Source organism: Rutidosis leptorrhynchoides, chromosome 9 (assembly GCF_046630445.1).
Source record: "Rutidosis leptorrhynchoides isolate AG116_Rl617_1_P2 chromosome 9, CSIRO_AGI_Rlap_v1, whole genome shotgun sequence".
Classification (NCBI taxonomy): Eukaryota; Viridiplantae; Streptophyta; class Magnoliopsida; order Asterales; family Asteraceae; genus Rutidosis; species Rutidosis leptorrhynchoides.
This window is the reverse complement of record NC_092341.1, coordinates 306,635,476-306,660,406: the sequence shown is the minus strand read 5'-3', so window position 1 is coordinate 306,660,406 and position 24,931 is coordinate 306,635,476. Positions and strand designations below refer to the sequence as shown.

Genomic DNA, 24,931 nt, shown 5'->3' with positions numbered 1-24,931 from the left:
TGTAAAAAGAACAAAAAAAATTACTTTCTCAAAAAAAAAAAAAAAAAAACAAAACAAAAAAAAGGTGATTATCTATTGATTAAACACTATATTTATATTTATGTCTTCCAAATCCCCCAATTACTATATTTATATTTATATTTATATTTATGTCTTCCAAATCCCCCAATTTTACTTTTCACTCACGCATACATGTTCCCCTTTTCTGAAAATTAAATTTACTCGTAAAATTTTATTACGTACAGGGACAAAACTCCCGTTACTTCCCCTGTTGCTTCTGCAAATTCCGTCAAACGGTCGCCGGGAAAAGGAAAAACATGGCTGGCGCGCCGTTCGGTCAACTCAATCTCGAAGAATCACCCTCATGGGGCTCTCGAAGCGTAGATTGCTTCGAAAAACTTGAACAGATTGGTGAAGGAACTTACGGGTGAACATTCTATGCCCTAATTTCAACATTATTATTATTATTATTATTATTTCATTATACGATCGTTAATTCAATATTTCAATCAATTTATCGCTTCTATCTCTGGACGTTGTTATGCGTGTTTAGGGTTTGTAGTTACCCAATTTTGTCCTTTGAAGTATTAATTTCTAAAATTTACATGATAATGAGTGTGTTTAGGTCTAAATTAATTTTGAAGTAATTTAAGCGGATCACACACACACAATTATGAGCAATATCAATAAAGCTGGTGATAGTATGCATCAATGTTTAATTAATGTTTTCAAGTTGATTGTAGGGAAAGTATATACATTGGTATATGTATGCGTGTACGCGAGCGCACACACACACACACATCTGTACATATATGTTCGATGCACGTGTGTCCTTGTATGGATGCTTGATTGAGTTTGTTTACTGTTTTGGCATTTGATTAGTTTGATATGAAAGGGTAGAATGGAAAGAGTTTTACGGCATTAAGGGAATGGTGTGTATGCATATATGATAACTGAGATTAGAGAAATAACGTATAAGAAGTGATAGTTATGTGGTGTTTGTATAGATATATAGTGATAGTGATTACATGGTCAATGGGTTTGTGGTGGAGCAATTAGTTGTTAACTCTTTAGACCACTTGTTGTGCGCCCACAACGGAAGCCCCGTTATCTATGTGGCAACCACAATACCCACGCCTGGGCGCTATGCTAGCGGGGTGTTGTTGTGTTGGAGGGGCAAATCGTGGGAATCAAAAACACTCCCAACCAATCACATAATTCTTTTGTTATTTAATACATTATTATTCTACTCAACTACCAATCACATCTAACCACATCCTATAACACTCCCCTACAACATTTACCACAAAGACCCCCGTTCCCACAACATTTCCACGTCATCGGAATTCCCCCTACAACTCCACAACACTGCAACATTTGTGTTTACCACAATGATTGGTCTTAGTGATTGGAGGATCATTGATTCAAGTTGTTGAAATATGTCCTTTTTTCTTGAGAAATATGTAAGAGAAACGGTGCCTACAATGACTTCCTTCCCAATCCTTGTCAACTTGTGGTTATGATGTGTCTGGATCACCCTTTGGAGATCATATAAGCAACTTTGTATTTCTAGGTCTTCTATCTTTGATATCCAAGTTTAGTCGGTATAGGTTATTATATTTGCTCTTTGTAAGATGTGAATGTAAGGAAACATTTCTACATTAACTGAGTCTTTTCATATTCTTATCTCTAATAGTACAGTACTATATAAGAAAAATTAACCGACCATTAAGTTCTCATGCTATTAGGCGAGGTTCCGAAAGTAATATATAACTTCGGTTTACTTATAGGGTTACAGAGGAAGAAATGTATAGGTATCATTCAATTTTGCTATTTATAGTTACTTCCGAAAGCCTAACAAAGGAAGAAATAACTCTACATGTAGACAGATATTGATAGGAATGTATCCTATACTAGGCCCATATCAGGCCATAAATCCAAGTGTATAACTCATCCCAAAAACCACCAACCAACTATACAATTGGCCTATGGGATATCGAAACAAATTTGTACCCACAATTAGGTTCGTAAGTGTTGTTGTATCTCTCTTCCAATAGGTTTTTTGAGTTGCACATCCATAAAATTTCGCATCTTTGTTTTAAACTGGTGGCTTATGTTAATAGTAAGACACAACATCTACATTTTCCGAAAACTACTTCACGACATTTAATGTATCAATTTAATTGTTAATACAGCATATTAATGTGCTAATACGAGAATGTGTTCGACACTTTAGACTGTTAGTATGCTTGTCAGCTTTTTGATATTTATGTGTTGTCAGTTGTGGTGCTTCCTATATTATTTATTACATCCAATAGCTCTTTTACCTTTATAAGGAATATGGGAAGGCGGTATGGTCAAATGCTCAAGAGTTTTCCTAGGATTATTCATATCAAGATCAGGATGTTGGATTTCTACTATTAACCACGTACACAACAATTTCAATTGTGTGTTTACTTCAAATGCGTTATCTTTAGACTTTGATGAGTAGGAAGAAGTGGTGCTTCATGCCATTTTGATTCACATATTATGTAGAGTTCAACCTTCAAAAACCTTGTATAAACTTGTACTATTATGTAGAGTTCAACCTTCAAAAACCTTGATTAATGTGCTAATAGGAGAATGTGTTTGACACTCATGTTCACTATTAAATGTACTATATTTATCTCACCATTGTTTGTACCCGTCAAGTATTATCAGTTTGTTTTTTTTTTCTCTAATAATGTTAAACTTTTTTCTCAGTCAAGTATACATGGCCAGAGAAATAAAAACTGGGGAAATTGTTGCTTTGAAGAAGATACGGATGGACAATGAAAAAGAAGGGGTGCGTTTCCATTGTTTCAGTTTATAATGTAGATTTCTTACATGTGATGTTTTGTATAAATTTTAGTTGCAAAAGACTCTTTTAATTTCTTATTTGTTACTGTTTTCTGCAGTTTCCTATAACTGCTATCCGTGAAATTAAAATTTTAAAAAAGCTGCAGCATGACAATGTTATCAAGCTAAAAGAGATTGTGACTTCTCCAGGTAACGCTTTTCTACATATTTTTCATTTTAATAATTTATTTTATTAATTCATTGATAATTAATCTTATGCTTTTCTGTATAAATTTCTGCTTAATTTTGATAATAATAAAAGTCAATGGCAGTCAACAGAAGCAAAAGGTATCAAGCAAAATGCAGTTAAGAATAATTATGGTATTAAAGACAATATTGCTGTGGAGGAAACAAATTGGAATGTGGAGACCCAGAAAAATCGAAATCATAATGTTTTAAGGAAAAGAGATAAAGGGAAGGGCATTGATGGTGAAGGTAATAATAAGACACATTCCAAAGATAGAATTGAAACAAACAATCCTTTTTATGTATTAGTAGATGATGAGGGTAATGGTGATTGATGTTAGGTTTGATAATACTGCTCCGAAATCAGGGTATTCTACATCTTGTTAGTTTCTTACTTTATATCTAGTATAGGTCCTCGAGTTTCGCTCAAATTAGTGTTTCTCATGTTGTAATCCTCGTTGTATCATTTCCTTATCAATAAAATTATCTTGCTTTTCAAAAAAAAAAAAAAAAAAATAAATTTCTGCTTAAAGGTCCAGAGGTGGATGAGCATGGAAAGTCAGGTGATTATTGCTGACCCATTAGTTTATGAAATGGGTTGATTCAGGTTATGTTTCGATTCTAACTGGTCAAATGGGTTAAATAAACACTAAAGCTTAATAGCAACGGGCCAAATGGCTCAAAACTTGTAAGCCTCCTGAAGTGAATTTCCTATGCATAAATGTTCTAAATTTATAAATAAATTAATTTAATAATGCATAATTACCGAATTAGTTTTTGTCATCTGACTGGTATTTTCGACCCATATATTGACTAGTAGTCAAACCGACCCATTGGCCACCTTTGATTATTGATATTCGCTTCACTTTTGTATCATCTTGTTTGGTTTCTAACAACATCTCACACGAATTATATATACGTTTTGAGACTGTAGGTGGTCACTTGTACAAGGGGAGTATTTACATGGTTTTTGAATACATGGACCATGACTTAACAGGCCTTTCTGATCGTCCTGGACTAAGATTTACAATTCCACAGATCAAGGTAATATATCTAAATTCAATGCAAGTAATATCATATATATAAATTCAATGCAAGTAATCTAAGCATCTAATATTAATCAGTGATAGTACAATCTGTGGGTTGGTAATGGGTCAAAGTCTCAAAGCAATTTGGGTAATGCTGGGTAATTTTTTGTACTAGCCGATGTTCGGGTTAACCTGGAAGACTATGTATAAGTGTAGTTTTTATATAAACATTTAGTGTGATATATTTCATTAATATTCTATTACTTTTGAAATGATTAAGGATGTCTTAAACATTAGTAACTTTAGACCTTTTGAAGCCTTTTCCTTAATTAGCTAATAATAAACTTAGCCCGCCTGTTCCGTTAAAGATAAAACAGCCTGAACTGACCCATTCTTTAGTGAATGTGTCAAAATTGTCACATCTATTATATTATTATCAGCATGCCCAACTTATGATAATGCTTTCTTGCAGTGTTATATGAGACAGCTACTGACAGGGCTTCACTATTGTCATGTTAATCAAGTACTTCATAGAGATATAAAAGGTCATTGTCACAATAGATTCTTCAATTTTCAATTCTTATGTCATGTTCATTGTTTGCTCATATGCATTAAACCTCTTCTGTGCAGGTTCTAATCTTCTAATTGATAATGAGGGGAATTTAAAGCTTGCAGATTTTGGGTTAGCACGAACGTACTCTTCAGACGTCAAGGGAAATCTTACAAACCGTGTTATTACTTTGTGGTATAGGTAAGTGGGACTGTATAAAGACACTGCATATCCCGTTTTTTAATCATTTTGTATCGTATGATTAGTGTTAATGGTTGAACAGGCCTCCAGAATTGTTGCTTGGAGCTACAAAATATGGTCCGTCTGTTGACATGTGGTCAGTTGGTTGTATCTTTGCTGAACTTCTTGCAGGAAAACCAATTTTAAATGGTAAAAATGAGGTCAGTCATGAAATTTAAGCTTTTTCCCGCTATTTTAAATACAAGATACTTGCACTGCTGAGTGATGTCTCCTTGTGTGAGCGAGTTGTATGTGTAAATTATCACCTTTCAAGACTTGAGGTTACTGCAAAACTTCTTTAATTTCGTCAAATATAAATAATGTTGATGCTATTCTACTGTCTTTATGTTTGTTGCTCTATGCATAAATTTTGTAGCCCCTATAAAAGTTTGCTAATACTGTCAAAGGAACAGGTTACTAAATTGATATAAGATCCATAGTTTCTTATATGCTCATGACAGTATGACACATCTAGAGAAAAACTGTCAGGATTGTGCGAGTGATATAAAACAATACGTTGTTATCAAGAGGTTGTTGATGAAGCATTGTTTCATATGTGGATACAAAACTTGATGAGCTAGCATCAGTATATGTGGATATTGTACCCTATGGGTGAATGTTCAATAACTAAGCCTGGCAAACGGGCTGGGTTGGGTCGAGCCCCAAATGGGTTTGGGTCAAAACGGTTCATGAGTCGAACGGGTCTCAAAATTTAAACGGGTCGAATGGGTCGGGTCCAAACGGGTTGGTTTGGGTGGGGTCGGGTCGAGACCCATTTTTTTATAATAATTTTTCTTAAAAAAAGTTATTTTTAAAATAAATTTAAATTTTATAAAAACTTAATCTTTTTTATTACGTTTTTTCAAAAGAGGTTGCTTCTTTAAAAAAAGAATAACTTTTAATTTTTTTATTATTTTTTTAACTTTTGATTTTTCTAATTTTCTAAGTTTTTAAATTTTTTTCGTATAAAGGGTTGGAAATGGGTTTCAACGGGTCTAGATGGACCTACTAACATATTGAAGGACTAAAGGTGGGTCCATATTGGACCCATTCCCTTTGCTTTCTCGAGACCCAATGGACCCAACTTTTGTTGTATGGGTCTTATAGACAGGTATATTAATAACACATCTAGTAATATCATATGTGAATGCATATTTAACAATATGTAAATCAAATATGTATAAAAGGTATGTTTGTATGCTTTTATATGGGTTTTTTAATTTGTGAACATGCTATATATGGATATGACTTTCGTTCTGTATTGATATTTTCTCGTGTTATAAACATAATATATGTTAAATATTAATCTGCATTGTAATAGGATTATATGTAAGCGAAACAATGTGATCTAATGTTATGGTACGTGGTGACAATATCAGCGTAGTCTTAATTTATTACCTTACCATTTGATGGGCTTTACCCTTACATTGTGATAAAACAAAATTAAAAAAATTAATATATTACTATTTATATTTACAGTCTGAGCAGTTGAACAAGATATTTGAGCTGTGTGGGTCCCCTGATGAGATTAACTGGCCCGGAGTTTCTAGAATCCCGTGGTACAACAAATTTAAACCAAGTAGGCAGATGAAGAGACGAGTCAGAGAGGTTTTCAGACAGTTGAGTACTTTTCATGCTTTAGTTAAGAATATAAATTTATTTATATACAAAAGGTATATGATGATAATTTTTGAAATATCCTTACGCAGCTTTGATCGTAATGCCCTTGAGTTATTGGAGAAAATGTTGACTCTTGATCCATCACAGGTATACTTATTTTACTCAAACCTATTCTGGACATCTCATTGCATAGCTTTAGCTATTTTAAAGAATTTAAATGGGTCAATTTGGTTATGCTATGTCTAAATTGGTCAAATAAGAAATGATTAATCAATGGGGTAATGTGTTCAATGGGTCAAACAAGTTGAAAGTCACCTAACTATTCGAGTGCTATTTGGGTTCGGGTTTCTTGATACTTGATTCTGATGACCCGACTTCATTTTATTTCTCTTTTTGATCTTGTTTTGTATAGAGGATTTCTGCAAAGGATGCATTGGATGCTGAATATTTCTGGGCTGACCCGTTGCCTTGTGACCCAAAAAGGTTTGCTTTCCTAATCAATAGTTCAGTTTACTTTTCTTAATGAGATGTTTTATTCCACCAATTAGACATGATACGATACTCATGTGACAATGTATACCCATCTACTTATTAATGGGTTGATTGTAAAAGTCTGAATATTATTATTTTTGAAAGATAATGATACTAATAATCTATATTTTTTTTTACCAATAATCTGATTTTTTATGTTCATCTCTTCAGTTTGCCCAAGTACGAGTCCTCACACGAGTTCCAAACAAAAAAGAAAAGACAACAACAGCGTCAAAACGAAGAAACAGCCAAAAGACAAAAAGTACAACACCCACAGCAGCACGCACGTTTACCACCCGTGCAATCTGGTCAAGCCCAATCTCATTCTCAGCACTGGGCCGGTCATAACCATCCCATGGCCAATACAGGTCAAGTTCCCTTACCCACAGGTGGACCTAACCATCACCAATATGGAAAGCCTCGCGGACCACCACCTGGTGGGCCCAACCGCTATCCACCAGGTGGGAACCCTAACCCTAATGTGGGCGGATATTATCCGGACAGGTCAACAGTTCAAGGCGGTGTTGGGTTTAGTGGCGGACCTTATCCCCCGCAGGCTCGAGCTCCATCTGCTAGTGCACAGCCAAGAGGATCGTCTGCTGGTTATGGTGTGGGCCCGCCAAATTATTCACAAAATGTTCCGTATGGTGGTGGTTCTGGAGCGGGGGTCAGAGGCCCGAATGTGCCAGGTAACCGTAACCAGCCGTACAGTTGGCAGCCGCAACAATAGTTGTATTTGACCGGTGAACAGAAAAGAGAAAAGTCCCGGTGCTGTCGAGTGCAGTTCACCTAAGTTATATGCAACTTTCTGACAAAACATGTACAGTTATTAGTTTTCTCACTTCAAATTACTTTGTTAATTGCCGGTTGTTCTTAGCAAAAGGTGGTCCATGTTTCTACAACGCATTGTATGAATAGTAGTGCCTTTTTGATAATATTCATATGATTTAGTGCTTAACGAATTTGAACTATCAATGAATTTTGTAATTGTTATTTGTTACCTAATCGTTCAAATGATGCCTTTTTTTTTTTTTTTTTTTTATTGTTTCTTTTCTTTGAATCGTGGATTTGAACTATTAATGACATAGTAGCTGACGCTGCTATCAAAAAGATGAACCAAGTGACTTTATTTGGCAAATAACTTTTCGTTGGTAAAGCTTCTAGAAATCGTTCGTTTGCTCCTCCTCACTCTTCTTCGAATCAGGGCCGATCAACTGCGATGAGGGTAAATTTGAATGTTAATTACGATATCATGAACAAAAGTCGACTGTGTGCCTTTTGGTGGACCATCGTCCTTTCTCGAAGTGGTGGCATGCTCAACCCGAAGAGGTATCCTGTTAACAAGTGTTTAAGTGGGGTTGCTCACTTGCTTGGGATTCATTGTCATGTGCATCGATGAAGATAATTTTTCCAGCTGTGCTTTGACCACCCTAGCAAAGACGAGTTGCTGTCCATCGCTCCTTTTTCATCACGAGCCGAACATTTTTTCCAGTTTACTTCGATTGTTATATCCGATATTCCGGCCAGGCTTTGCTCGGAGGAGAACGTCTTCTTTGTTGCTCATTCTTCTGCCAAACTTAAACAAATTGGTGAAGCTTTCGCTTTCATAGAAATGGAGAATTCTTCATTATTGGTCGATGTGTGCAAGGAAGTTTGAAATAACTTGGGGCCAGATTCGTTTTTCATTCGTGTTAGTGAAGTGGCAACGAATGATTATGATTGTATCCTTAACGATGATTTTCCTTCGATGTTTTTGGCTTCCTCTAATCGTGCCGTGTGAGAAGGTCATAATCTTCTGGTGGAAGGTTATGTTAACCCGACGTGTAAGGGCCCTAGTGTTTCGTCGATGATGTGCAGGCTACTAATTTGGGATTCGATCCGACTTATCCTGTCAATTTAGAATGTGTGTCTGCTAAGGTTAAAAAGGCGATGGTGGCTGCCAATTCAGCTGTTGTGTCTAAGGATGTTCCGACCGATGATTTGGTGTTTCCTAGTTTTGGTAAATCTTGTGATATAAAATGTTTGAAGGCTTGGAATTTTTGTAGGAGGAACAATGTTTCTTTTGATTGTTTGGGACGTAAATCTCATGTCAAGGTTGCTGATTTGAACGAGTTTATCCCGATTTAGTCGGCGATTAAGGAATTGATTATCAGTAGTGTTCGTATTCCCTCTCTGATTCATTTAGAATCAGCACCGGCGTTTGTTAATCGGGTTAAGGTTACGCCTATCGATTTTAATCTTCCGGTGTTTGATTCCGTGGATGTACTTGAGGTTGAATCGACCGATTTGGGTACGGAGTTAGCGTCGACTTCTGTTTTGGTTTCTCCATGCGTTAAATATACAGAACATTACACGGATGAGGATGTTTTCGTTGGTTCCGAGCCAGGGTTATCGGGTCCATCTTCTGTTGGGCCTAACTGTTGCGATTATAATGGGCTGAAGGAAGGGTTAGTCAAGGGCCCAAGTAGCTTAAATTCTGTTGTGTCCAAATTCGACAAATTCATTGGTAAGAAGCCTACCGTGTCATATTCTAGTGGAAAAGCCGAGAGGGAGTCTTTTGCGGCTTTCAACAAGGTGATGGATAATATGGAAGGAGTACGGAAGGGAATCGTTTTTTAATTCTAGAGAACAGCCTACCGAATCGGTGCAAGTTAAAAAGCCGAAAAATGATAGAAAGAAGACATTGGTTCAAGGAGCATAAATGGAGGCGTTTAGTGAATTTATTAAAGACGATTGAAGTGTTTCGTTCGAGTGAAGGCCGGTGTTCTCTTGGTCTTTAAATGGATCTTAATTTTTTGATTGTGGTCTAGATTGGATCCCATCTCTTTTCTTTGAGTTTTTTTTTTTTAGGCCTTTTGTCTCAATAGTTTGTTTTGGGAGCTTAGTTCATTGATATTTTGTTAGTTCGCTCGGGTGGCTTGGTTTGTAAAATCGAAGGAGGCTTATTTTTTTTTTATGAACTTTCTTTTGCTACAAAAGTTTATTCTTTTTTTTTTCGAAAAAAAAAAGGGAAACTCTTGTCTTTTTAGGAAGAGGTGCAAAGATATAGATATTGTAAATTAACGGGGGAATACAAATAAAGTTTGTTGTAAGTGGGAGGAATGGATGGGTTGTGATACAAGTGAAGAATAATTTGATTTTCCTTTTTTATCCAAAAAGTAACAAATTATTTTTGTATTTTCAAATTTTTTGTCATCTTTTTCAAAACTCCAATAAATGTAGGCCTAACTTCTTGCTACTCGCCAAGTAAATAACGCATATGAATGAATTATGTACATTATTTTAAGAGATGTTAAGTCAAAATTACAAAAGGGAGATAAACATAACAAAGGTTTGGGCTACCAAATTGCTATATACATATATATATATATATATATATATATATATATATATATATATATATATATATATATATATATATATATATATATATATATATATATATATATATATATATATATTGTCCTAATGTAGGTCATATATTCAAAAAATATTATTGTATGCTATATACTTTAAGAGAATATGTTAATATCAACTAATAAAACTTGTTAACCTGCTGTTAACCAACTGTTTCAGATTATGTGAGAACATGTTCATTGTCAACCGCCATTGCTAATTGATTTGGTCTCTGTAACAATTCAACAATCAAAAAATCAAATGGATCATTGGTTTGTGTTTGTGGATACTATCTCAAGCTTCGTGAGCATTCAAATTGAATCAACAACTTCATTTGATCCAGGAATTGAATTAGTTTGACTTTTTTATAAAGTCAAAAATCAATGAACTCCTAAGAGTGCTCCCAATGGAGGAACTTCTCCATCCTTAGTCCTGGGTGCCACATCAGCGCCACATCAGCACTTTCTTCCCAGGACTAAATTCAGAACTAAACACTCCTAACCATGACATACTCTCTCAAATAAATTAGGACCCACTTATATTATTTAATTAAAGAATGTACAAGTTTTAATACTACTAGTACAATAAATAAATACATATGCTCCGTCCTCAAAAATTTCACAAAAGGGCTAACACACGGACTAACAGGAGGACTAACACAAGGACTAACAGGAGGACTAGCCGCTGCTAATGGCGTCCTCCTGGGATAAGGTGTGGACGGAGAACAAGACGTTAGCAGTGGGAGCAGCCTAAGTTTGATTTGTGCTTTGATACAGATCTCAACTGTCGAGTGTTAGAAATCGGCTATCGAGAATATTTCATGAAAGAATTGATCTCTATAACATTCTAGAATTCAACTTTGAATTTTCAAGTTTATGAGTTCTTCAACGACTGTTCATTTCAATTTATCGATTTTCATGATGTTTTGGATCCTGTTGCTTCACAAAAGATGCTAATCGGTGCACTAGGAATATGTTACCATCGGTTTCAGGCCTTAATTTGATTGTTCATGATGTTGGATTGACATAGGATTGATGTTCATCTTGCCGCGATGAATATCTTCGGACATTAAGTTACTGGTTTGATGTTCGTACATGATGATAATATTCGGACGACAGCAGTAGCAATTGAAGATTGATGTTAGTGTAATTCTGCCAGATTTTGCTGTTGAAGATGAAGATGACTGGTTTAGCATGTAGCCGGTCACCTTTTGTTTACATTAGCACACTTTTTCAAAGTACATAACCTACAATAGTATTTTTCTGTATATATATAACCTACATTGAAAAAAAAAAGTATATGACCATTTGGTAGCCTAAACCTTTAATACGAAGTAGTTTTAAACCATTGTACTGGTGATTGACATATCTTTGTAAAAAGGTATCGACTTTAAACTTAGTGAATGGTTCAAAAACAGTTGCAAGATAATTCGGTTTTTTTTAACCCGAGTAAATCCAACTTTTTCAATTGATAAATTCTAGAGTGACCACCCTCTTTACAAGTAGTCCGGAGTCATCGCAGGCGAACTTTTGTGGCCGTTAGGGAGAATAACTTTGTAGATTCATGGAATGGAACCATTGACCTCCATATTGGAAGGCCGGCTTACCATGTCACCACGAGGGGCGGAGGGAGGGGGTGCAAGTGGAGTCGGCCTCCTCCGACGATCGAAATTTTTTTTGTATATTTTTATGTTAAATTTGACGTTTTTTCTATTTTTTACGTTTTGCCCCATTGAAATAATTTTCTGAATCCGCCCCTGATCACCACCACCCCATAGTTGCAATATAATTCAGTTATAGTCACTTATAAAGTGTACATTTAATAAAAAGAAAATATATTCAATTATACACATTGATTAAATATATTCCAAGTTACTCGAAAAATCTTATTATTCGTTCACCATTTCATATTTAGTATTTTTAGTTATAGATTTATAGTTATAATTGAAATCATAATGATCAAATTATAAACTTCTTATGAGCATGGAAAATATAAAAAAAAAAGGTATTGGACTTATTTGTAACGGTTGAGATTTATTTGGAGTTTAGTGTTAATGTTTTTCATACAAGAAGCTCACGAGGGTTTGATTCGATTTCTGAAAAAAGGAAAAGAACGGAAACTTTTGTCGTCCTCATACATGGCGGTATCATTTTATAATGTTTTTGTTTTTTTTATCTTCTTATTCAATATCAGTTTAAATTTATCCATTTTCAATTTCAATTTCAATTTTAGTTTGATCAAGATCAAGATCAAAATTTATAAAAACTTAATAAAATTAAACGAAGTTATAAATTAACAAATACAAAAGAAATTCCAAACCTAGTCAAATAAGCAACAACACGTAATCTAAACAAATAGTAAAATAATGATATTAACATCAAAATAATGATAATAATTGTCTAACCTACAAACCCATGAAACGACCCTCGAATCGGCTTCAAAAGCTGCACGAGCCGAGTGCCTGTCACACAACGAGAGACAATCGCACCTTATAAGCTATAGCAGTGAACTAATCGGGTATCTCCAGGTTTCAACTAAAAACCATGGTGGGATATACTAATTAGTCACAACATGGGTTGTTACAAACTCCTCCACTTAAATTTCTAACGTCCTCGTCAGGCCGAATCATAATCAATACCTAGGATCCATACCCTAAGAGATGCACGAGCATTGTGTCCGTCACACCCCGTGAGGATACCCCAGGAGATGCACGAACCGAGTGTTCGTCACTGTTAATACCTATTTCCTTATGAAGTAAGGCTTAGTGTATCAACACAATACTAGAAGTATCTAGCTAAAAGTGGGGGAATGTTGTCGATTGATGTTTACCCTCGGGAAATAATCCCTGCAGACCCGGATCACAGATATAAAAATCTGTGAGGTGGCTTAATCAATCTGTGTCCGCTGAGCGTTGAGCTACTAGCCGGATGACTTCTAGTGAGAGAAAATACTGTGTGAAAGAGAAAGGTGAAATCTCTGGTCACAAATTATCAGAGTGTCTGAATGTGTAAAATGACGACCCAAGGGGTCTATTTATAGTGATAGATCCACCGGAGCACTCGGGGACACGTGTCAGATGATGCTTCGTTCTGTTATTCGTGATCCGATATTTACGCTGGATGTGACGCTCTCCAGTCAGGGCTTAAGGATTAGGCGGCCTTCAGGGCTTACGCATGACGGACAGTTTCACAAAACTGTTATTCCCAGTGTTCCTGATGCTAATTTCATGCGAATATCATGCCTTTATGCGTGTATACGATAGGATACACCATTAGTCACATCCCGAGAAGCCTATGGCTCTGAAACCACATGAAACGACCCTCGAATCGACCTCAAGAGCTGCAGGAGCCGAGTGCCCGTCACATCTCGAGAGACAATCGCCCCTCACAAGTTAAAGTAGTGAACTAATCGGTTATCTCAAGGTTCCAACTAAAAACCATGGTGGAAGATACTAATTAGTCACAACTTTTATCTTATATGGACAAATACTTTTAATATATAGCCGATGTGGGACGGGTTGTTACAACCCATTTATAAAATTTTCATTCAACCGTGACACTTGGTTGAGTCCACACATGGGAAAACGATGCTAGTAAGCCATAGACTCTGACATAAAGCTAACAAATTCAGTAAACTCAACGAGTAGTTGTATGACGCCCCGTACAAAACCATCGTGTACGGTTCATCAACAACATGATCATTACAAGGTCAAACACTATATGCTGTTTGAAACCAGTTTTTGCATTCATAAAAAGATAGTGTTTTACAAAAGACAACGTGCTTTCTATGAATAGAAACATGAACATAAGTACGTGACCCAAAGGTCGTTACAAAGCCATTGTTTGAAAATAACGTAAGTTACGAATGCAAACAAAAAGTTCCATGATTGAGACATCTCTAAGTAATGCAGCGGAAATCTAACACAGCAGGTCCATAACAGCAAGTCTATAACACCAAGACAACAATTCTAACAGCAGAAGCAACATCGTCTAAGCACCTGAGAAATACACGCTTAAAAGTCAACACGAATGTTGGTGAGCTATAGTTTGTAATCAGTAAAGTAATGTAGACCACGAGATTTCAGTGCTTCAATCAGCAGTTTAAATCAGTATGAAAAGTATATGCTTAACCGTGGGCACCCGGTAACTAGACTTTAATGTATGTATATCACCCCCTAAAAGTGCACTTGGCGAGTGCGTTTGTCCTTGAAGTATTAAACAACCGTTGAATGCTAGCGCGACTAGCCTGAGTGGGGATGTCAAACCCTATGGATCCATATCTAAGATTCGCGTTCACGGTTAGGAAACCAATGATTAAACGTTACCGAGCTAAGGGGAATCTTTGTGCCCTTTGTAACCCACACATATATAAAGTTTAAGTACTCGTGTCTAGTATGTAAAACGTAAAAAGCGCATGTATTCTCAGTCCCAAAAATAGTAAAAGTAGTAAGGGATGCTATAACTCACAGTGAATAAGCAGTAAGAGTCGATAGGAAAAGTATGCAGGTAGTAAGTCGGTTCGAAAGGTCGTCAACCTAAGTCAAAGGTCACTAGGTCAGTATGTTGTCCCCATAAGTTTAAAAGTGCATAGATTAAGTTTAAGTGTCATCATCATCATCATCAAAGCTAAAGTAAGTTTAACAAGAATAGAGATCGAAACAAAAGGCTGACTTCGGACAGATGTTACGACCTCTATACATATCGAAAAGACTCGTAGTCAGTGGCCATGGCTCCGTATGTGAATCCTCTAACCACTGACCAATTTTCAGAACCTAACTCATCTTCGTTTGACCGTGGAAACAGTTTAAGTGTGAGTAGGTCAGAATTTTTCAGCACGTCGTTACAAAGGTGTAGTGACTTTCGAAAGGCTATAAATCCTAAACCGTATATCGGATTTAGGCTAGGCCTAAAAGAAAAGTCATCTACTCGAAACGAATCTGAAAATCAACTTTCCAGAAGTCCAGAGAGTCTGATCAGACCCCGAAAAATGGTAAACAAGTGCTCCGGTGGGATTCTTGGTGCTTGATGCTCATCGCGGTTCTCATCCTTGATGCTTGTAGCTTCAAGTGTACAATTCATTGATGTGTTAGCATCACTTAGACCAATATTCAACCATCAACACACGATATGTTAAGACCAAGTAAGATTACAACTCACTTAAGAGTTTTAGAAGGATGATGAACCAAGGTTACATCATATTCTTAGTCTTAACACAAATACAAGTTCTATTTACAACTAAAGCTACAAACTTTCCTTCAACCAAACAAGTATGAACACAAACTTGATCAAATAAAGTAATGGAACCCTAAGCTAGAGAGCTTGGATCCTTTTCACACAAGTTATGAGATTACAAAACTAGAAAGCTTGAATCTTTGGTGTTCTTGAAGATCTTGAAGCATAAAGCTTAGATCTTCAAGTTACATGAAGATCATGAACATAAGTTTTGATCTTTATAAAAAAATAATGAGATCATAAGTAAGAAAACTTAGATCCAACAAAAGAAATGAAGATTCAAAGCTAGAAAGCTTGAATCTTGGTTGTTCTTGAAGATCCTTGAAGCATGAAGCTAGATCTTCAAGTTACATGAAGATTACAAACACAAGTTTGAATCTTTACAACAAAATAAAGAGATTAAAAGCTACAAGATTTAGATCTAACAAAATAAGTGAAGATTCAAAGCTAGAAAGCTTGAATCTTCCATGTTCTTGAAGGATTCAAATCCAAGTTTGAATCTACAAGATATAACAAGATCAAAAAGCTAAAGAGCTATGAAGATGATGATGATGTCGTGTATGAAGAAGGAAGAAGAAGAAGAAAAATCAAGAAACATACAAGTTTTAAAGTGAGAAAGACTAGAGAGAAAATAAGAGAACAAGTGTGTGTAAATTGTGAATGAGAGCAAGTGTAAATTGCATGGAATTAGCTTGGTATTTATAGAAGATGAGGGTGTGCGGTGGCCGTAGGTTTCGTGGGGGAAAACTTTTTGCTTTATGGTTAATGGTTGTCTAAAGTTGGTGATTATGTTAGGATCCCATGCTATAACACCCCGCCAAAATACCATCTGACGGCGTGTTAATTCCGGTCCCACAGTTAACAGTTACGCCTTCTATATGAGACGTTTAAAGCAATCGCATTTAATTTTATTTAAATTAATAACTTTCAAAAACAAAAGTCAGAAATCCCAAAATAAAAACACTGTTGTGATCGTAACCATAAGCCAACAGTATTTAAACAGTATAAAAGTTTTAAATGCGAAAGTAAATAATGTTCTTTAAAATCAAATGCTGACTCCACGGCCAGACATGCAGCAAACACAGCGGAAGCATGCCTCTTAAGGACCTGAGGATAACAACACGCAAAAACAGGTCAACAAATAATGTTGGTGAATCTACAGGTTTAAAGTAACGTAACAATGTCTGAAAAATAGTTATCAGAAAAATAGTTTAATTTCATTGACCACAAGATTCTATCGCAAGCATAAACCGAGCACCTGAATACTAGCAAAGACCCGAGTATATCCACTATACCCACCTTACCTCGTAAAATGTTATACATTGTTCAGATGTATTAAATGTTCAAAGTAAATGCACCACAGCTTTTATAGTGGGTGAGGTTGTCAACCTAACGGATCCGTCCATCTAAATTGTGCTTACCAATGGTATTAAAAGTATTCAAGCTAGAGGCTTTTTGAACAAACTCATTATGCATATGTGTAGTACTCATGTCAATATAAAGCATTTGAAAATGTAAATATAACAGCGTGTATTCTCATCCCTGAAAACATGTAAAAAGCGGGACTGTAGACTCACCTTTGAATAAGCTCGGAATGAAAGACAAATGACTTGTACGGTTTAGACCCGAGTAGTGTAACCTAAGTATACGTATGTAGGTTGGTCAATATATGTATCTTATATAAGTGTGGTTTCATAGTGTACGTTGTCTTATTGCTCGACTCGACGCGATTTAAAGTAAAAGTCAAGTATATCATGCAAGTCAAACAAAGTCAACCGAAGTCAAACCGAAAGTCAAACTTGGTCAAGGTAGTCCACTAAAGTCAACATCAGTAGGTTCATGTCAAATATTGGTCAACATGTCAAAACTAAGTCATACAATACGTTTTAGGTCATGAATAATCATTTTCACAATTTCAGTTTATCGTCATGCACCAAATTTACGAACACGTAGCACACTTAGCACATTATCTCATTGTAAAAAATTCAAGTAAATATGAAAAACTCCAGATCATAACTAGACTCAAAATCGATTCCAAAAAGTCTAGATAGGGACTCATACGACAATTAAAAGTCAGGAATCAGAAGGAATACATTTGGGGTTTGCCAGGTCAGTTTCTGACCGCGTACTGATTTCATTTCGGCTATAACCGGAGTTAGAAACATGAAATTGATACAAGACCAGTGGACATAGTTCAAGGATAAATCAAAGTAACACATATCAAAAATCTAGCCACTTTTGTTTAGCCAATTTGTACAGTTTATTCGTGCAAGTTGATCATTCAGTTTTCAGTTCAAATCAGAATTCACATAAAGTATGGCTCTATTGTGCCCAATGCATAAGGTTTCAGAGATTGACATAAACTAACAATAAGTCACATATAATATTAAGTTTCATTTTCCATAAGTATACATGGTCAATAAATATACAAAATTCACAAAGTACAAAACCGTGTTCAATTTACAGATTCGATTCCCATTTCGTTAGTCACATTCGCATACAATTATCCGAAGATCTAGATACAATTAGCCTATGATATCTACATGAAAGATGAAGTACTTTTTGTCTATTTTTCAAATATGCAAATCTTCAATCACAGAAGTTAACATATTTTATCATACAAGGTTATTTTCATGCAAGTGCTGTATAAAACTTCATTTACACTAATTCTAGCATATCTCGGGCTATACATAAGTAAACGACATGATATCCTAGTCTAAATTGAGTGTTTTTAAATTATATTTCCAGTGGTATAAGTCTCACATGCCAATTCGTTTTCTATCAATACCAGATTTCTGTTCAAGCAACAAAAACACAACGATAATTCAAATCGACATAACTTAATCATACGGAAACGAAATCAAGCGAATCCAAAGCCTAAACTCAATAGTTTTTCGCAAGGAATCTGATTATAACATAATAATTAACATTTGAAAAACTTAAAATTACTGATCATGCAATAACAAATTCGTTTTTAAACCCTAGCGCATCAAACAATCAAAATAACGATTACAATTAACACGTACGCGTATAGACTTGAGCAATTGACAACATAACTATGAAACTTTATAAAAATCAGATTTTTAAGAATTAGGGTTTATGCAATTATACCTTTGATCGCTAAAAGAATTATATCAACGCGTAGAGGAGATCGAGAATTGCAACTTTCGTGTTCAAGGTTTAATCTAAAAATCAAAAATTGATGGTGGTAGTAGGGTGATGGTGGTCGACGGTTTTAGGGAGTGGGAGAGAAGAAAACTGCGTTATATTTTTATTAATGCTATTTAGGTTAAACACAAGCCTTAAATACTAGCCCTAATTATCCTAAATTGCACATAAGTCCCTCCACTAGTCAAAAATTAACAAAATAAGGGGGTGAGGGGGAGGGGTCGGCTGAATGGGGCCCACCATGGGTTCCCGGGCTCTCGTTTTGTAATCCAGTGTATTCGTGGTCCGTTTTAAGTGTCGTTTTGTCGTACCGAAGGCCCGGAACGCTAATCCGATCGTTAAACGCAACCAATCGCTTAATTTATTAAAAACCCAATAAATTAAATATTTTTAAAAGTTAATAATTAATAAAATTAATTATTAAAATAAACCCGAGCGTTTCGTTGCTCAAAAAGCTTTTATCAAAATCGTATCGTTTTTATCGTATTTCATTATTCGAAATATTTATTTGAATTAACATCAACCCATATCAATTATTGAAACCCTCCAAAGGTCAAGTAGGCATTTAATATATGTAAACACATAAAAGTTAAATAATCGCCGTTAAATAAACTAACGGAAGGTTAACGAAAGTAACGGAAAAATCAGGGTTGTTACATTACCCACCTGTTATTGAAAATTTCATCCCGAAATTTTAGTGATCGTCCGCTGAAGTAGTTTCCTCGGGAAACAATTGCGGATACTTCAGCCTCATCTGGTCTTCACGCTCCCACGTGAACTCTGGTCCTCTTCTCGCGTTCCACCGAACTTTAACGATAGGAATTCTGCTTTGCTTCAACTGTTTGACCTCTCGACCTAAGATTTCAACAGGTTCCTCAATGAAATGAAGTTTATCATCGATACGTAGTTTCTCTAAAGGAATAATCAAATTATCATCGGCTAGGCACTTCTTTAGATTGGATACATGGAAAACGTCATGAATACCGCTGAGTGCTTGTGGTAGTTCCAATCTGTAAGCTACTGGTCCAACTCTTTCAGTTATCTCAAACGGTCCAACATAGCGAGGACTCAGTTTACCTCGTTTCCCAAATCGTACAACACCCTTCCAAGGTGATAATGTAAGCATAACTTTGTCTCCAACTTGGAACTCTATGTCCTTCCGTCTAACATTGACATAACTCTTTTGTCGACTTCGAGCCGTTCTCAATCATTCATGAATCTGTAGAACTTTCTTAGTTGTCTCCTGAATAATCTCAGGACCTGTCAACTGACTATCTCCCAACTCACTCTAACAAACGGGAGATCTACACTTCCTTCCATACAATGCTTCGAAAGGTGCAGCTTTAATACTCGCATGGTAGCTGTTATTGTATGAGAACTCAGCTAGTGGTAAATACTTATCCCACCCGTTTCCGAAATCAATGACACACGCTCTCAACATGTCCTCAAAAGTCTGAATAGTTCGTTCGCTCTGGCCATCCGTCTGGGGGTGATATGCCGTACTCATATCTAAACGAGTCCCCATTGCTTTCTGCAATGATTGCCAAAACCTGGAAGTAAATCTGTTGTCGCGGTCGGATATAATGGATATAGGCACTCCATGCCTAGAGACGACTTCCTTAATGTAGATTTGAGCCAACTTCTCCATTTTATCAGTTTCCCTTATTGGTAAGAAGTGCGCGGACTTAGTGAGACGATCCACGATAACCCAAATAGTATCGTGACCTCCTGCCGTTCTCGGCAGTTTCGTAATGAAGTCCATGGAAATTCCTTCCCACTTCCACTGGGGAATCTCTGGTTGAATTAATAATCCTGATGGCTTCTGATGCTCAGCCTTGACTTTAGCGCAAGTCAAGCACTTCCCGACATAAGTGGCAATGTCAGCTTTCAAGTTCGGCCACCAATAGAATGCCTTCAAATCTTGGTACATTTTATCTGATCCCGGATGAATTGAGTATCACGACTTGTGTGCTTCCTCCAACACTAGTTCTCTCAATCCACCAAACTTTGGTACCCAAATTCGGTTAGCAAAGTACCGTGTTCCGTCCTCCTTGATGTCAAACTTCTTATCCGTCCCTTTGAGAAATTCAACATCAACATTCTTCTGTTTCATGGCTTCTTGTTGTGCTTCGCGAATTTGTGATGTGAGATTCGTACGGACGACTATGTTAAGCGCTTTAACCCTAAGAGGTTTCTCTCGCTCCTTTCTGCTCAAGGCATCTACCACAACATTCGCCTTGCCCGGATGGTATTGAAGTTCGCAGTTATAATCATTAAGTAGTTCCATCCAACGTCGTTGTCTCATGTTGAGTTGCTTCTGATCGAATATGTGCTGTAAACTCTTATGGTCGGTGAAGATAGTGAACTTGGTTCCAAACAGGTAGTGTCTCCACATTTTGAGTGCAAAGACAACATCTCCTAACTCAAGGTCGTGGGTAGTGTAGTTCTGCTCGTGAATCTTTAACTGACGCGATCCATAAGCAATAACTTTGTTTCGTTGCATAAGTACGCAACCCATTCCTTGACGTGAGGCATCACAATAAACAACAAAATCTTCACTTCCCTCGGGTAGAGACAATATTGGTGCAGTTGTTAACTTCTCCTTCAACAACTGAAATGCAGTCTCTTGCGGTTCTAACCACTCAAACTTCTTGCCCTTATGAGTCAATGCAGTTAATGGTCGGGCGATCTTAGAGAATCCTTCAATGAATCTACGGTAGTAACCAGCTAGACCCAAAAATTTCCTAATCTGCGTTGGCGTCTTTGGAGTTTCCCAATTCTTAACCGACTCAATCTTTGCTGGATCGACCTGAATTCCATTGGCCCCTACAACATGGCCAAGAAATTGTACTTCTGGTAACCAAAAGTCACACTTAGAGAACTTTGCATACAACTGCTCTTCTCTAAGCATAGTCAATATCGAACGTAGATGCTGTTCGTGCTCTTCTCTGTTCTTGGAGTACACCAATATATCATCAATGAACACAATGACGAATTTATCTAGGTATGGCTTATACAAACGGTTCATGAGGTCCATGAACACTGCTGGTGCGTTCGTCAAACCAAACGACATCACTGTAAACTCATAATGTCCATAACGTGTTCTAAATGCTGTCTTCGGGGCATCAGCTTCTTTGACTCTCAATTGATGATACCCGGATCTCAAATCAATCTTCGAATAGCAGCTGGATCCCTGCAACTAATCAAATAAGTCATCAATCCTCGGTAGCGGATACCGATTCTTGATTGTCAGCTTGTTCAATTCTCTGTAGTCGATACACAACCTCATCGACCCATCGTTCTTCTTAACAAACAGGACCGAAGCTCTATCTCTGAAGTCCTTGGCTATGTAGCTCGCCTTCTTGCACCTGTCACAAATCAGAGCTTTGCGACCCTGATGTTCTTCACTATGGGGAGCTCTTCGACGAAGAATAGCATAACATGCTAGTTCCAGTAATAAACAAGGCTATAACCAAATATACTAGCAACGAGTGTTGAAGACTAGTAATTAATAGTACGAAAAGATTCGCTAGTAGTGAGAAGTAGTGTAAGTAGTGATAGTAGTGTTAGTAGTAACACTAGTGGCAGTAGTAGTGGTACTAGTGTCATGTAGTGATAGTGGTGATAGTAACACTAAGTATTAACATTAATAGAAATAGTAGTAGTATAACATAACACAAGTATTATGATCATACAAGTTACTAAATACAAAATATTACCACATGAAATAAAAGATAATAGTTACCAATAGCATAATCCACCATTAATATAAGTATAATCCAAGAGTGACAAACCAAATTCCAAAGTAGTAAACTAAACAATAAACATAAGGTGCTAATATCCCGGTTTATAACACCCGGTAAGTCTTATATAATCAATCAAAGAAGGTATGGCGGATGAAAAAGGAAAAAAAGCTCATGGTCAACGACCCTTCACTTCCTCTTCTGTCGGGTACGGAAGGCAGGTCCATCAACCCTCGGCCTATTATGTTCCGCCTCTAACGCAGCAACCCTGGCAGTTAAGGCTGCTATCAATCTTGCCATCTCAACGAACCTCGCTTCAGCCTCGTACGTATAAGTATTTATACCTGTGACTCTTTCCTCCATTCTCTCTAGATCATCGGGGTGCGGATATGTCCTAGCAATATCGCTCAAGGCGTTAACACGATCAACAATATCCCTGTTACGGTTAGTATGAACCAAATCCAACGCATAAAGGTTCACGGGATGGTTAGGTATCCGATGCGGAGCAGGTACTGGTGTTGGGGCTGGAGCATTCACCTCAGCCACACTGGAGTCGCTGTCACTGCTTCCCGAATCCTGTGACATCTAACTCATAGTACAAGAACACAAACAAAACAGATTAGTCAAGTAAATAACGTTAGTCACAAAGTACTCATGTAATGACTAAGTCCTGGTCGTAGTCTAGACTCATCAAGGCGTCCTAATGTCCAAATTAGACACACTAATGCAAGTCCTAGTTTCCCTACGAACCGTTAGCTCTGATACCAACTATAACACCCTGCCAAAATACCATCTGACGGCGCGTTAATTCCGGTCCCACAGTTAACAGTTACGCCCTCTATATGAGACGTTTAAAGTAATCGCATTTAATTTTATTTAAATTAATAACTTTCAAAAACAAAAGTCAGAAATCCCAAAATAGAAACACTGTTGTGATCGTAACCACAAGCCAACAGTATTTAAACAGTATAAAAGTTTTAAATGCGAAAGTAAATAATGTTCTTTAAAATCAAATGCTGACTCCACGGCCAGACATGCAGCAAACACAGCGGAAGCATACCTCTTAAGGATCTGAGAATAACAACACGCAAAAACAGGTCAACAAATAATGTGGGTGAATCTACAGGTTTAAAGTAACGTAACAATGTCTGAAAAACAGTTATCAGAAAAATAGTTTAATTTCATTAACCATAAGATTCTATCGCAAGCATAAACCGAGCACCTGAATACTAGCAAAGACCCGAGTATATCCACAATACCTACCTTACCTCGTAAATTTTTATACATTGTTCAGATGTATTAAATGTTCAAAGTAAATGCACCACTGCTTTTATAGTGGGTGAGGTTGTCAACCTAAAGGATCCGTCCATCTAAATTGTGCTTACCAATGGTATTAAAAGTATTCAAGCTAGAGGTTTTTTGAACAAACTCATTATGCATATGTGTAGTACTCATGTCAATATAAAGCATTTAAAAATGTAAATATAACAGCGTGTATTCTCATCCCTGAAAACATGTAAAAAGCGGGACTGTAGACTCACCTTTGAATAAGCTCGGAATGAAAGACAAATGACTTGTACGGTTTAGACCCGAGTAGTGTAACCTAAGTATACGTATGTAGGTTAGTCAATATATGTATCTTATATAAGTGTGGTTTCATAGTGTACATTGTCTTATTGCTCGACTCGACGCGATTTAAAGTAAAAGTCAACTATATCATGCAAGTCAAACAAAGTCAACCGAAGTCAAACCGAAAGTCAAACTTGGTCAAGGTAGTCAACTAAAGTCAACATCAGTAGGTTCATGTCAAATATTGGTCAACATGTTAAAACTAAGTCATACAATACGTTTTAGGTTATGAATAATCATTTTCACAATTTCAGTTTATCGTCATGCACCAAATTTACGAACACGTAGCACACTTAGCACATTATCTCATAGTACAAAATTCAAGTAAATATGACAAACTCCAGATCATAACTAGACTCAAAATCAATTCCAAAAAGTCTGGCCAAGGACTCATACGATAATTAAAAGTCAGGAATCAGAAGGAATACATTTGGGGTTTGCCAGGTCAGTTTCTGACCGCGCACTGATTTCATTTTGGCTATAACCGGAGTTAGAAACATGCAATTGATACAAGACCAGTGGCCATAGTTCAAAGACAAATCAAAGTAACATATATCAAAAATCTAGCCACTTTTGTTTAGCCAATTTGTACAGTTTATTTGTGCAAGTTGATCATTCAGTTTTTAGTTCAAATCAGAATTCACATAAAGTATGGCTCTATTGTGCCTAATGCATAAGGTTTCAGAGATTGAAATAAACTAACAATAAGTCACATATCATATTAAGTTTCAT

General features: G+C 36.5%; 1 protein-coding gene across 2 annotated transcripts; it reads left to right on the top strand.

Annotated features, from left to right (window-relative positions):
- Nucleotides 1-202: 202 nt before the first annotated feature.
- Nucleotides 203-8,047, top strand: LOC139865675 (cyclin-dependent kinase C-2-like). 2 transcript variants are annotated; one of them, XM_071853755.1, is made up of 12 exons: nt 203-427; nt 2,743-2,824; nt 2,937-3,027; nt 3,597-3,626; nt 3,998-4,107; nt 4,564-4,636; nt 4,722-4,842; nt 4,925-5,042; nt 6,361-6,500; nt 6,591-6,648; nt 6,914-6,984; nt 7,204-8,047. In XM_071853755.1, the coding sequence occupies exons 1-12, from the start codon at nt 318-320 to the stop codon at nt 7,760-7,762; spliced, it is 1,563 nt and encodes a 520-aa protein (XP_071709856.1). In that variant the 5' UTR covers nt 203-317; the 3' UTR covers nt 7,763-8,047. The 2 variants fall into 2 exon arrangements, with proteins under 2 accessions (XP_071709856.1, XP_071709857.1); XM_071853756.1 differs by lacking the exons at nt 203-427; nt 2,743-2,824; nt 2,937-3,027 and having other exon boundaries at nt 3,610-3,670.
- The last annotated feature ends 16,884 nt before the right edge of the window (nt 8,048-24,931 follow it).